The sequence below is a fragment of the Protobothrops mucrosquamatus genome, unplaced genomic scaffold, assembly GCF_001527695.2.
Source record: "Protobothrops mucrosquamatus isolate PMUCROS unplaced genomic scaffold, P.Mucros_1.0 scaffold_225, whole genome shotgun sequence".
NCBI classification, from domain to species: domain Eukaryota; kingdom Metazoa; phylum Chordata; class Lepidosauria; order Squamata; family Viperidae; genus Protobothrops; species Protobothrops mucrosquamatus.
Window position 1 is genome coordinate 832483 of NW_015386301.1, and position 15504 is coordinate 847986.

The 15504-nt window shown below is 36.4% G+C and overlaps 1 protein-coding gene across 1 annotated transcript in view; it reads right to left on the bottom strand.

Moving 5' to 3' along the window:
• Positions 1-1623: 1623 nt before the first annotated feature.
• Positions 1624-15504, bottom strand: part of PTPRD (protein tyrosine phosphatase receptor type D) — a 282311-nt gene continuing 268430 nt past the window's right edge. Inside the window, exons 29-31 of the mRNA XM_015828512.1 lie at positions 8168-8322; positions 5470-5605; positions 1624-1822 (exon numbers count right to left, since the gene is read on the bottom strand). Of these exons, the coding sequence (XP_015683998.1) occupies positions 1754-1822; positions 5470-5605; positions 8168-8322 (360 nt within the window). The 3' untranslated portion in view covers positions 1624-1753. The remainder of the gene's footprint in view (positions 1823-5469; positions 5606-8167; positions 8323-15504) is intronic.

Sequence of the window (15504 nt, forward strand, 5' to 3'; positions counted from 1 at the left end):
ATAAGGCACTCTAAATGCAAAAATTAAAACTGAAAACAGCATTTCTAACTGGTGCTGTGCGCCAGAAAATATTCTGATCTACAGAGCAATGTGTGTTTGTCTTTGCCCCATTATACTTCGTCATTCCAAATAACTTATTCTATACTGCAGACAATTTCATAAATGGATATATTTTTAAAACTCTTGACAATTATTATAACATTAGTTAGGGGTATGTATTGACCTCCTTCGTATGCCTACTTCGTAGACTTGTTATGGATGCTATTGCACTAAAATGTTCCAAACATGAAATCTCACTGTGAGCCATAACATGATATGCAATGCAATCCCTAAGCAGGTTTATTTAGAAGTAAGTCCCACCAAGTTAATCGGCCTTCTCTTCTAGTAATGGTGGACCAAACCTTAATGTGCATGGGTGATGAGTGATGTGTGTGCACATGATTTCTACCCATTAAATTTGGGTAAGGTTGAATTTCAACTATCACTGATGTGCATTCCTCATTTCCCCTAGGAGATTGAAAAGAAAGCAAAAGAAAAAGATAAAATAAACACAAATCCCTCAAAAGCAAACCTTGAAATGCAGAGATGTATAGAAATATTGTATGATCTGAATGTATCAATTTGGATTTTTTTCCCCCTACTACTTCAATAAATCCAAGTCATGGAAGAACTGATAACATGTATATTTATATATTTATATTTATGTGCATTTCTTTCTGTCTATCTACATATTTTTTGTTGTAGATGGATAGAGAGAGAATGAGAGAGATATACATATATTTATAATAGAAAGAGAAATGTGTGTTAGTAGCAGCTTTATACTTGCGCTTCCCTGTTGATTCCAAAAGAAATAAAAACAAAATCTTCCATATGTAGATTAACTGATTTATATTTCGTTGAAAAAAAAATCAAATGTAAAAGCAATACCTAAATGAGAATGTGGTCCTGGAGATAAATATAGGGTTGCACAAAAATGTGCAAATTGTCAAAATTATTTAACATTTCTACAGCGAGATATTACAGGTAACAGTTCTACAGCATAAAAAAAAACTACAATTCAGAAACAAACAAAAAAAATTGAACAGGTATGCAATTTTTGTTTGAATTTACTTGATTGAATGATAAACTTTTGTGTTGTTGTTTTTTAAAAAAAGGAAAAAAGTTTACACAGTTAAAAATGAAGCACAGGTCAGCAGTATCTTTACAATACTAGAAAACTAAATCAAGGACTTTCTTTTCAAACATTTGCCCTTTGCCCTCCCAACCCCAAAGGTTACTGATGAGCAATATGGTAGGAAGGGGAGATGTTGGAACCAAGAGGTGGTTTTGTTCTGGAGGAGCCGGGATGGGCCTCCCGACGAACATCTGGCGCTGAATTGCAGAAACCTAACGTTGGCATCGTTCATTATCATGCGGTCCTGAACGAGATGATCGTCCTTGGAAGGAATGTCCTCTTCCCCTTTCATTCAAATCCAATCAAAACGGAATCTTGGGATCTCTGTAAACTGAAATCCTTCCGGTGCCTCAATCCAGTCAAGTTTCTTTAATTATGTTTCTGGTTAAGTTTACTGATGACTGAATTGTTGGTTCACCCGGCAGTTTTTTTTTCCTGTTAATATGTCCCACTAATTGGTCTTTAATTTAAAGTTAAGTACTTCTCAAGCACACTGTATGGCTCAGAAGAGGCTCTCTGGATCTTAAAGGGCCTGTAGTTAAAACAATCCAGGGTGGGTCAGCGTTTCTCCATTTGTTTTTACGTTGCATAGTGATCAAAGCTGCCCAGATATTCTAGTGCAGCTCGATAGCAGAACTGATACTGATCCTTGGGAAAGAGAGAGGAAGAGAGAGACAGAAATTTGGGTTAAAATAAATATATTTGTTCAGCAAAATTACATTGACAATTTTCTAATCCTGATTTAAGAGAACAGAAAAAGGGGTCACTTTCTCTGTTTACAGAAGCTCTGTCTTTCCTTACCTTTTCACATTTATAGGGGATCAGGATAATTTTGGCTTAAAAGCTAATCAGAGTGGCTATTTCTGTGTAAACAAAAATGTCAGATCCTTGGCACATATATCCTAAATGTGATGTATATGCTTAACATTCATCTTCATAGTAGCCACTAAAGTACTGTGTCTGAATTATAGAATTACGGACCGGAAAGGGAGATTGGCCATCTCATCCCCAGCCTTTCAGTTCAGATCTACAAGAAGGTCTGGTTTCAGGCAGTATGGGTAGAATGTCACAAGTAGAATGTCCAACTGGTGCCTCCAGCAAGTGATCCATTGTTTTTTAGGTAGATTAGCTCAAAGCCAGGCCCTCCAGCACTTTGGGGTGTAATCTTAATTGCAGAAAACCACAAAAAGCAGGAAGACTACTTCAGAATATCCTGCTCTGTGCACCTTGAAAGAGAGTATCTCACTAGATTGACTAATCACTTTCAGACAAATCACTGAAAGAAGATAAGCTAGATAGTTGAGTCTGAAAAGATATTTTTCATTTGGTCTAGTGGTTAAGGCACCAGGCTAAGAAGTGGGAGACTGTGAGTCTAGTCCTGTCTTAGCCATGGAAGTCTGCTGGGTGACCTTGGACCACTCATTCTCTGCCCAAATCACATCACAGGGTTGTTGTGAGGAAAATAGGAGGACAAAGGTGTGTTGAATATGTTCACTACTTTGAGTTGTAGTAGATGCACAGAATATCTTTTTCCTTTTTTTCTTTGTTTTTAGTATTTAACCTTTGATCTATCTATCTATCTATCTATCTATCTATCTGTCTGTCTGTCTGTCTGTCTGTCTGTCTGCCTGCCTGCCTGCCTGCCTGCCTGCCTGCCTGCCTGCCTGCCTGCCTGCCTGCCTGCCTGCCTGCCTGCCTATCTATCTATCTATCTATCTATCTATCTATCTATCTATCTATCTATCTATCTATCTATCTATCTATCTATCTATCTATCTATCTATCATCTATATTTATTGTCTCTCTCACATTACATAATTATTTAATGAAGACCTCAGTACCAGGTAACTAATTCATGACTATTATACAAAAATTACTTTGATGTAATCTGTATTATTTTTTATCTTAATATTATATTTAATCTTGTATGAAGAAGTCTAATAATTTTATGCTTGTAACATTGACAGAACATTTTTTTCTTTATATTTAAAATTCTAAATTATCCAACCAATAGAATCGCAATAACTTTAATTAATACTGTACAAATATCTTTGCCCCAAAATAACGTAAGGCATTAACATATATAACAAGATAATAAAGAGGGAAAAAATTCTTCTGGTCCCATAGCATTGTGGTACTTCTTCATTTTATGGATTGTTACTTCCACCTCCTCCTTTTCTTCTCCCTGTTTCCCTAAGCTGCCCCCTTCTTTGCAGCAACAGATTTTTGCTGAATGCAAAGTAAAGTAAGGGAGAGGATCTTTTGGCTGTTATTGTGAAAACAATGTGAATTAAGAGAAAGGAATTCTAAGGTGAATCTAGAGGGCAAGGATTGGGGGTGGGGAAATCTTGTTTTAAAGTCTTACTTGGATGGCCTTTTCAGATAAGAAATAAAAAATGCAGGCCCTTGCCATTTTGTGTCTCTTTCGGGGAGAACAGAAGCTCCCAAATAATCAGGAATTCGGACAATGCAGGGATTTCCATCACACATGGGGCTTTACTTAAATGCAAGTGGACCCAATCCTCTGAAAATATTTGGGGTCAAGCTGGGAGGTTCAGGTGTTGGAAGTTTGCTGGATACCTACGATAGGGCTAAATAGCTTGCAGTATGCGAAAAAGCACTGGAGTTTGACATCTGCATGGATTTCTCTCACTAGGCAAAGCATATTTTATGAAAATGACTTATGTGGGTTCTCCTCTTCTACTTTGGGATTCTCCATATTGCAAGAATGGTCATATCTGGTTTATCACACACAGAGAGACACACACACAGGCACTCACAAATCAGCAATGTAGCTAGTATGACTTTGAATTCACATTAATAGCTATTGAATCACTGTTATTCCCCAAAAGATTTAAAAAAAAACCCAAGAAAAATAAAAAAACCCAAGCTACACAGTATTAAACCATTTCTTAGATGTAAAAAGAAAGCATTACAAATCTCAGAGGAAAATTTCAAGTCTTTTGTTACAAGGGTTGAGCCCGTTATATACAAACATATCTCCTGGTTTTGTTTTCTTTCTAGAAGTTTTGGCTGAATGTCTTCCTCTGATAGTATAAACATTAGGATTGGGGTAGTATGATATTGAAGTCCCTACTGGTATTATAGTAATAAATTATCCTATTATAAAGATATCAGAGTTCTTAGGCATTGCCAAGACAGGAAAGTCCATAGTGAGCTGTAAAGTGAGCAGATAAGCTCTCCTCCTATGTTAATGAAGCTCAAGGACTGAGAAAAGAGGTGAGAAAACCTGTCAAATGAGGAAAAATAATAATAAACAGATGCAACTGCTAAACCAAATTTTTGGGGCAAGGTCTTCATATTTCAGAGAACTTAGTAACCAAGACCAACTGCTGTTTCATCACCACATCTATAATACAATGTGGATCTGTTTTCCCCTCCCTCCCTCACCCCTGGTAAAGAAGCAGCAATGGAAAACAAAAATAAAATTAAAAAGGGGCATTCTTTTAAACTTGGTGACCTACTTTTTTTTTGTCAAATCGTATCAGGTCACAGAAGGGTACTGACATTGCTCAGATTGATATCCACTTATTATATCTCTCTTGTTCTTTTTGAAAACCTTTTCAGTTTTATTAAAGTTCATCATGCCTCTTTTGTGAAACTTAAATATAATTTTTTTCATTTCTACAATACACTGATAAATTCCTAAGAGGTTTGCCACTGTGTATGAATATCACAAAATGTAAAACTTAGGAAAAAAAGGACCCATGCCAAAATTTTTCCAAAATTTATTTAACCTTCAATCATATTTATTAATTTATATCCTGCCTTTATTATTTTTACAAACAACTCAAACAACTTACTTCCTCCTCCTAATTTCCCCACAACAACAACTCTGTGAGGTAAGTTGAGCTGAGAGTGTGTGACTGACCCAAGATCACCCAGCTGGCTTCCATGGCTAAGGCAGGATTAGAACTCGTGGTCTTCTGTGCTCTACCCTGGTGTCTTAACCACTAGACCCTGGAAAATTGCAGTGGACAACTGGGTGATACTGAAACCATCCCCAGTTGTAACCCTTTCAGTCCTCACAGGAAGTAAATAAAGAGGTGCTGCTTTCTTTTCTTCTGATCCTGCCTTATATTTCAGGGGAAGTCTTCATTGTTTTAAGCATCATTCAATGAAAGAATGAAAATACTCCATTTGTAGGCTTCTACATTGGCTTATGTTACAAAATATAAATAACAAATAGCAAAGTAAAATATATATTTGATCATTACTCTATTCATGTATATATGGATGGGTGTGTGTTTATGTAGAAAACTGTTTTTCCTCACCTCTGTTTGTACCATGGCTGGCCGCTGCGTCCTTAACATTTTGACAGTCTGGAAAATATCTACAACACCTTCATATCTCATTCGTTCCAACACAATGCTTAGGGTTATGAACACACCAGTTCTTCCAACACCCGCACTAGAAAGAAAGAAAGAAAGAAAGAAAGAAAGAAAGAAAGAAAGAAAGAGAGAGAGAGAGAGAGAGAGAGAGAGAGAAAGAAAGAAAGAAAGAAAGAAAGAAAGAAAGAAAGAAAGAAAGAAAGAAAGAAAGAAAGAAAGAAAGAAAGAAAGAAAGAAAGAAAAGCAAAATTTAGTTGAAAGCTAAACTGTGGATGGAATATAGCATATGTATACAAGTTCCATATATAAATTGAACATGTAAATCACATTTTTGCAAGGTGACTATTTTCTGCTAAGCCAAATTCTGAATATGATTTAAAGAAGCTCAGTTTTTGATTGGGAGTAGAAGAATTAGGAGATCTTTATCAACAGAGATAATTGAAAATCATTTTTTAAAGCATACACCTGCAAATACAGCTGACAGCAGAAGAACTACATTTAGCTAAAAGATGACACACAAATTGTATTTGAAACTATTTTGAGACAGCAATTTTTCTAGTACCAATTAAAAGGTTAACATTACTGGATGTTGGGCATCTCTTCCAAATTATTGTATCAGGCTGCTGGCCTAAGTGTATGACAACATGGCTAATAATGCAAAATATTAACTAACTGATGGGATAAAATCTTGGAATGTTCAGATTAAAATAATGATTTCAAGTTATCATTGTTTATCTTAAATGGAAAGAAACTGAAAGCAGGATTCTGCCATCTTTGCCTCAAACCAGTCTATGTCAATAACTACAATAAATGAAGAACAAATGTTACGATTACTTTTTCCTCTTTTTCTTACAAGAAATCTATTAAGGGGATTATATAAATGGTTGTATTGTAGATACAGTTTTTTGATCTGTACAAATAAACTAGGAAAGCAAACACTGTTGCTATGATAAGAGGTTTTCAGCTAATGATTTTTCTAATCTCTCTTTCTCTCTCTGATTATATGCCATGAATTATCAGTATGTATTTACTCTTAGTGATCTACTCTTTCTGCAGAATAATCTATCCCCAACCAGGTCCTTTGGATTTTGCAAAAGTGTACCCATTGATGCTGTAATTGAGTCTCCCCAGCTTGTTGCTGACTGTCTTTTTTCTCTTTCCTGCCATTTTCCCTGGATACATACATATGCACAGACAATCACACATAACTGTATGAAGAAATGTGAGTGCAAGTTGAACAAATATCCATCCTAGGAAGGAACAGTACATACCAGCATGTTGGAGATGTGACACGTTCACATAAACGAAATAAAAAAAAATTGGGACTCTATAGTGCACTTTATAATTTGGGACATTGATAATGCAACTTACCATTGGAATATATGTTGACTATGCAGTTATGTCTTGAAGCATTAACTAAATAGGATCAGTACTTATCTTTTACTCTGTCAAAAATATTTTACAGAGCTAATCCTTTAATCATAATATCTTAATTCATAAATCTGCTGTACTTTTTGGAAGGATGCAAAAATGAATTTTCTGCATACTATTCACATCTAATACATAATAGTTTGCTATGTATTCCTCCCATTGACTCAATTCTTTAGACTATTAGCTTTTTCCTCCATGTATAGAAAACATAGTTATGAAATCATATCACATCAACTGAATCAACATTTTTGAACAGGCATTCTTTCTATGGGTGCAGAATTGCTGTACACATTTTGAAAAATCCAGAGAGAGATTATCTTTATTCTGCAGTTCCTGATAATTTCTATGGCTGTTTCTGTCCATTTTTATACATCTTTTGCTGATAATCTTTTATCTTCTACTTCTGATAATCTTTTATCTTCTACTTCTGTTCCTCCCTAGTCTTTCACAAAGACTGAATATTAGAGTTCTATAGTCCATAAGAAAGAATCTAGTTGCAGAATTGCCAGCACTGGAAATTGTATAAGTCATTGTATAAGTCTTGCAAGTCTTTGCATTAGGTTGCACACAATTTTATTGAACATATGATTATCAAATTAAAATATTAGCTTTTGCAATCCATAAAGCAAATTGATTAAGTAAAGACAAAAGATTACAGTTATGATAATCTTTATTACAGTCACTGAGCTGTCCATACGCAAAAGATGTTCTTAGGTATTCTGTAGGATTGTATTTAAAAAAATGTTCCCCTGGCTTGTCCCGTTTATATTCAACAAAACAATGGAATATTATTTTTCTAAGCTTTACTAGAGAAAATAAAACTCAGAGATAATTGTCACCTACAACCTTTTGCTTCACACAGGGATTTGTAGGAATATTAGCAGTAGCATTGTTGACAGATGGCTGTCTGGATTCCAGTTAAATGTCTCTTGCAAAAAAAAACCTTGTTTTTTTTTCTGTTGACCCATGCTAGATCTGCTGCATGGTTAACTATGCTGTTTATTGTCATACTTCTGTAGATGGGAAATGGAAACTGTCAGATAATGGCTTGAATAAGGTCACACTGTCAGCTCAATGCTGACATGACATTTGAACCATCTCATATTTGCTTCCCCATGCCTATATTTCTACTTTGGCATGTTATTGCCATCATTAAACCTGTTGTCATTTTAATCAAACAATATTTAGCATCTGCGTTTCTTTCTCTTACCTACAGTGAACCGAAATTGGCCCGTCTTGTCCAAACTGCTCTTTTGTTTTATGAACTTGACCAATGAAGTCTATAAACCCTTCTCCCGATTTTGGCACTCCTTGTTCAGGCCAGTCAGTGAACTGGAATTGCCTCACTGTTCGGGACTGGCCATCCTTGAATGAAAAGCAGACATATCAGATGGAAAGTACAGCAGAAGACGAGATGTTTAACATTCTTTAGTTTTGGGGATCATATATTGACAAGAAAAGTGATCTGCAATAAAATGAAGATAGTTTTCCTGCAATCTAACTGCAGTCATGATGAGGTTTGCCTTTTGCTCCTTTTTTTGCCATTAACAGAACCACAGTGACACAAGAGTGCAATTTCATTAACCACAGTGATGCTCAAATTATTCTCTGCCCTGGAGAGGATATTTCTGACATTTAAATCCTGGAAAAGCAAAGTCTGCAGAAAGGATAAAATCAGACAGGCCTGGAGGAAACTTGATTTTGAAGCAATACCAACAAACACAAAAACATCTTTCTCAACTAGTTACTGTAAGGTCTTCCTTCATGTCCCTTTAAATGTGTTCCTCTGTTGGTCTAGCCAAGCCATTTGAATGTTTATGGAAAGGATTCTTTTGTTACTAGTTTGTCTTCATGCTAATTCTTTCTTTCTACACAGAATCTATCTCTCTATCAAAGCATCATGAAAATGATAGTGAAGCCAGCCTAAAGTACTAAAGAATATTCTTATTCACACAATTGCTGAAATAATTGCAATTCTGGATCCATCTCGTAAACAAAGATTTGAAGAAACTTCTTTGCAGGCAGACAACAGAAACAAAGTGAACTCATATAATTCAAGCTAGCTTTATAAAATTAACATTGTTATTGAAGCATCTGCTTGCATATACCTACGGGTAACAATTTCATGCATTTTGATATCCTAAGAAAAATATAAAAGAATACCAAATTCCTTCTTCCAGCTGACAAGTGAGTGGTTTTTTTATATCTTAGTTTTTTGATTAGGATTGTAAATCATGAGTGTAGTTTATAATAGTGGCTTTTGTGACATGGACACCTGGCTAATTAGGGCTATCTTTACATGTCTCACTTTCTTTTCTTTTTTTTATTTCAAAATTTTTATTATTTTCAAATATAACAAAATATAAACATGAACTTGATGCATATAAATACAAAACATCAATACACAAAGGAAAAAATACTTTACGGGTGATCCCGGCTGCCCCCTCCCTGCTTCCCCCTCTTTCACCTACCAAACCTTCCTCCCTCTAGACTCTCAACCACTCCACCTTCCTCCTTCCACTCCCTACTTCCCAACCTCTTTCTCAAGCACCAACCAGAAGCAGTTTGGGGTACATGTCTCACTTTCTAACCATCCATAGGGTCGCTAGCATTTTTGATTGCCATTATATCAATTAAGTGACCCAGCAAGGTGAACTAGATCTTATCAAAATGAAGACATCAACTCCTTTATAATTTCTAGCAATACCTTGGAAAAAGTTATGGTTATAGTAATTGGCAGCAAGAGAACAGATTATATATCAAAGGATTTGACCAACCTGCCTCAACTGCTCTGCTGACTTGTCTTCGTATACTCTCAGACTATTGAATCTGACATTTAATAGAAATGACACAAATTGAACTATTGCTGTTAACCTTCATGCCTTCTGGATACCTTCTACATTCTGAATGCATCCACTTTCTAGCCATGGTAGGAGAATCTGCAGATGCCGTGTCGCTGTGCCTGCAAGCTATAATTGAAGCACGGTGCACAAGAGGAGGAGGGGAAAACTACTGCTAGATGCCAATTGCTTAAAATGGCACTTTCCGCAGAATGAAACCAATGAAGAATCTCAGTGATGAACGGGAATTCTTATAAAGCAGATTGGAAGCTGTAGGCAAGGGAAAAAGAAAACATTCTCCTACTAAAGCTTTCAGTTATGATTGCCTTGACACGGAGGTGAATATAACTTGCCTCAAATAGAAAAGCAACACAAAAATGATACCTTGCACTTCGTGTCATTATTATTCAAATTCTGCAGTAGGTTATTCAGCAACAACATGTAGATGGGAAGGGCGCCATTATATTCCTGTAATCAGTAGAGCCCAATGAAATATGAAAAGTGTTTCTGATTCTGGGGAATAATTGAGGTGAATTTGATGGGTAACTTGGTACTATCATCTTTGGGCAAATTTTCAGATCTCAAAAAGCCAGATTAACAATCTCTCCATCTTTAATTATTGATATTTTTTAATGCTTGTATGGTGCCAGTGAATTAGCACAAGCACGTAGGAAATAAACATTGTTCTCACTGATGATGAGAAAAATTACATCCTTAAATTTAATGGGATGCTATCTTTTAGTAGTCACCCCTCAAAATCCAAAGATTATATTACTTAATTTGGATGAGATCCTCTAGCACAGACATGTCAAACTTGTGACGTAATGTATCGGGACTGTTTTGCCATTGCCGGCAATGGGGTGGGCGTGGCTTCTTTGTGACGCATCCAGCCTGCGGGCCGGCAGTTTGATACCCCTGCTCTAGCACTATTGTGGAGTTTAGTTCTACCTGACTCTAGGACTTAGGAGGCCATGTTAACAAAGTGCACACATACCTGATTCTATTTGAAATCCAGCCTGATGAACTAAAAGGTTATTTGGATTTGGGTTGCCTGTTGCTATGGCCAATGAAATGCCTTTGGAAGAGATTATACTAATGACAGAAAGTGATTTACTATTAACATGTTGTGTGCAGCTCCTCTAACTCACTGGTCACTTACAAGGAATTTTAGGAATGTTTAAACTTTCCCAAGAAATACAGACCACATCACAAGGGCTAATACAAGACTTTCACATTAGATAAAACTATTTTCACAAGGACATTATATTCCTCAGTTATCATAGCTGAAAGAAAAAGATTGACAATTTAATTTTATGGGAATTTTGTTGCTATTTGCAACACATGTACAAACCAGAATAATGAGCCCAATAATGTGTACTGCATTATGTTAATCCTTTAGGTTTATACATATGCAGGGTTTTCTGTCATTTATGATCCATGCTGAACAAATGGTGAACTTTATCCTCAATTCCTAGCTCTAGCACGGCAAGGAGAGGCTTGAAACTGACTAAATAATTCTTGTTAGGAAAATCCACAAACTCAGAAGGTGACAGAGGTTGAGAAAGATATGATCATTGTGTACTTCACTCAGAATTGAAATAATAATTATGTAACAATGGTTAATTTCACTTTCCTTATCACAGAATTTTAGTTACTTACCTTAGTGTAAAATTGAGGACAAATGTGGCTAATCTTTTGGAATGAAATCCATTTTAACCTAGTAAAACCCCATATGTAAAAAATATGCATGTAATAACCCCTTCTGGGCAACTCTCTGCATAAAGGCACACACGTTAGGATAGGAGAAACTTTCATTCGCAACTTTGAACTGGGTAGGATTCAGTGAAATCATCCCCTTCAATCTTGAATCTTCATTTTTAAAGCCTTCAAATTACTTTTGTAATTCAATGGTCTTTAGCCCCTGCATACCTCTATATGTTTATCAAATAGCATCGACTAAATTTGCACATGTGATAGCTTTGTAGAATAACCTTCAATATGGTCTGGACATTCAGTTAAATATTGCTCCTGCTGCAGTTAATATCCCAAATGCGGTACTTTACATTCTCCCACAGAAACCAACTCTAAGGAAAACAGAGTTACATCAGGTTAAATTTGTTTGTAACTGAATAGCCACAGCCTAAGTTTTGCCGAGAATATTTTCTCAGCTTATACCAATACATTCTCCATAGGAATCGTGCTGTGCTGCCATCCTTACTACTGATTTGGGGAATATGATAAATAGGTCTGTGTGACTTGATTGTTTAATGTCAGAAGGTATATACAAAGGTATAGAAATGTCATGACACTGGGATCTTGCCTTAGTGAGCCAGTTTTTACAGTGCCAGGTTGGTTTCAATGTCAGGGGTACGCAATGTCCATTGATTGTATCCTGCTCTGTAGGGTATGAGTGGGACGCTGTCCATTTTGGAAAGGAGCTTTAGGAATTTAATATCAGTAAAATGGGTCTCAAAAGTGCTTTTTTTTTTCCTTGAAAAGGCAATTGGACTGTTTTTTCCTTCAGGACGAACAAAATATTTCATTTCTCAGCCAAGAACCGTTGTGATGGTGGGGGTGGGGAGGGATGGAGGATAGGTACTGACAAGTGAGACTTGGTAATGGGAGATAGAAGGATAGATTCTGACCAGATGGTGGTGGGGATGGGGAATGGAAGGATTGTATTTCTTGCAATTGGACTGCAAGAAATACAATCCTTCCATTTCCTCCCCCCCAACCACTCGCCTTCTGAAAAAAAAACCAAAACACTTTTGAGACAAGTGATCTGGATGACTGAGTATCTCCACTGAGTAAAATGAGTCTCTTCATTGGCTTCAAAGCTTCATCCATTAAAGACTTTAAACTAATGCCTTAAAAAGTATTCTGTATTTGGTCCCTACTCTTTAGGGCTATCACAAAAGGGAGGCTGAGGACCATATGTGGGCCCCAAATTGCACTTTTTCCACTCCTTGTTAAAGCTTTCCACAATCTTTATGAACATACTGTAAAAGCCAGCAAATATGTTTTATCAACAATTAATTCTCGTTGTAATGGTCCCCTAAATGTTAGCTCAATGGACAACATAGTAATAATATTTTATAGTCATGCAATACCTTTCAGGTGATCAGAATGATTTTCATACATAATTTCAGTAACAAAAGACACATAAACATTTGACTTTAATAGTGTATTTCACTGCAAACTTCCATTGCAGCTGCCACTACAAAATATGTAATCACCACTCTCAAAAGCTTGTAATGGGATGTCTGTCCAAAAGACTGATTTCATTTTATTTTCAGGGTAATTAGGACTGCAACCTTTAAAAGACAAAGCTAATTTAAACACTTTGAATGAGCATTTATTTTTAACGAGAGAATGAAGTAGATGCTAGGTTTCAGTGTTAAGAAAATAAATCCAACCTTGATTAAACTCGTTGGAGCCTAATTCTACAATAACCACCTATACGAAAATCTCCCCACTGAAATGAAAAGACATCAAATGCTTGGCTTTGGCTACGGGACTTTACTTCTTATTTCTTTTGCCAAGCAAAACTCTATTCTCTAAGCTTGAAATGGTGGCTCGAAGAATCTTTCATGTGGCTGTCTCTTCTTTAGGTTAATAATAATAGTAATAGGGTTTTTTTTGTGGCAAAGAAACTGGAATTTGAGGATGTCCTTGCAAGAGAATACTCTGGTAAGTTTCTCTAATCATTATTATTGCTACAGGGCTTCCAGAGATAGAGAAGGGTAAGGATTTATCCTGCCATCAAGTGTGAAGTATTACATACAAATCACAGCTTGAAAATGGCTAGAGCAGGGTCTATAAAAATGTTTATATACAGTTAATCTTATATCAGCCGATGAACCTTTGACTTAGCCTTTCAAGATAAGAAACGTAAAATGAAAATTAGCCAGTTGGGGTCATGGCATTGTAGCTCTTCTCTGCAGACAGATTAGAAAGCTGAGGAATAAGCTATGCCAAGAATCAAATTATAATGTGCAAAGCCTGTCAAGCTTCCCTCAAGAATGCTATTTGCTCTGCAGATTTTAAATCACACCACATTAACCTTCAGGCTCACATGACTTAAGGGCTGTTGCTGAACAGTAACATCTTTGCAGTCTTGGACAAAGATTCGTTAAAAAAAAGTATTGAAAAATAAGTCCCACCGAGGGAAGCGGTGGAAAGGATGAATAGTAGCTCGGTCTTTTAATTAGTCAATCCCTTTCCAGACCTAAACGTTACATATTTTTTTTCACACTGCTGAACAAATACTATGAATGAGAATCATTCATTTTCCTAAAAACTTCAGTGTTTTGGAAATTGCCTCAAGCTCAGTATTGACCATTTTACAGCACTGACTGTATGGTTTGAGATTAGAAAGCCAAATATTATGGTGCTACCAGTCCTTCCTTTATACAGCAGTAAGTAGCAGCAGTACTGGATCATTTTTATTTCATCCCAGGGCCTTTGGCTTCTGAAATAAAAGTGGTGGTCTAATTTATTCCTCTCATCCGAGACACCCTTCGACTTATTCATTTATGTGTTTAACATAAGTAGTGAGATTCTTTCATATGTATCAGGAAAGAATTGAAAAATAATATGCTGGATAAAAAGACCTCTATAGGCTAAAATGGTCCAAATCCTGGGGGTCCACTTTCCTTAAAGAATCAGCATCTTGATTCACAGCTCTGGGATGCACTTGGACTGTCTGGTGAACTACAGATAATTAATGGCTTTGACCTGGCTTCTCTCTGCTTGTAAATCATTCTGCAACTATCTGGAGTATGGTGTACAATAGGCTGTGTAGTTTCCCGCAAAGTACATTTCTGACATATGCTCTGCATTGGATTGTTTTCAAGGAGGAAGTGAAAGTACAGCTGGAATCAACTGAATCATATAGATGCAGACGACTTTCAAGCACTCTACATATTTAATTCCACATGGGCTGTAATAAATTTTAAACTGTCCAAAATCCTAAATGACTTGGGACCAAGTTATTGAGAGGATAACTTTCACTTGGTTCACCCTGCCAATAGGTTAAAATTGATCTCAGCAGTTATTCTCAAGTATATCTAATGTTAAAACTGTCCAGGCTGACATGCAAAGAAAATCCCTGTGGGGAATCCCAAAACCATGGAATTGCTTTTCTATTGATTTTTGCTTCACCTATGGGTTATTGCCTTTTCTATCGCTTTTGACCAACATCTGACTTAAATTATGTACTACAGAACAGCTTCTCACGTTTTGCTATTTTTTTTTTTACTAATTATCCCTTTTGTAACTTACATCTTTGTGGATGTTGCTTTAAAAATACGAATACAATATGAAGTAAATGCATTTCCTTGATGCAGCTTCTCTTTGATGAACATAAGATGGGATTCCGTGTCTTCCCTCCTTCCGTCCCATTTCCAGGGCTGGCACAATTCTTCTCCTATCCCAGAGTGAACTGGCCAAACTAGGGAATGCCTCTTGCTTTCTGTTTAGATATGAGGCTGCAGTTCTAATGATATATAGCCGTGGTGGCGAACTTATGGCAGTGGGCACGCACGCCGTCGCACCAGTCCTAGGCCTTCAGCTGGGTTTTATAAAACCTTTTCGCTTTAGGCCTCCGCCGCCATGTGCAAAAAAAAAAAGGTTCAATCAATCAATCAATTTCAACTTCTCGCGGGGAAAAAAAAAAGATCTGGAATTGATTAATTGAACTTTTTAG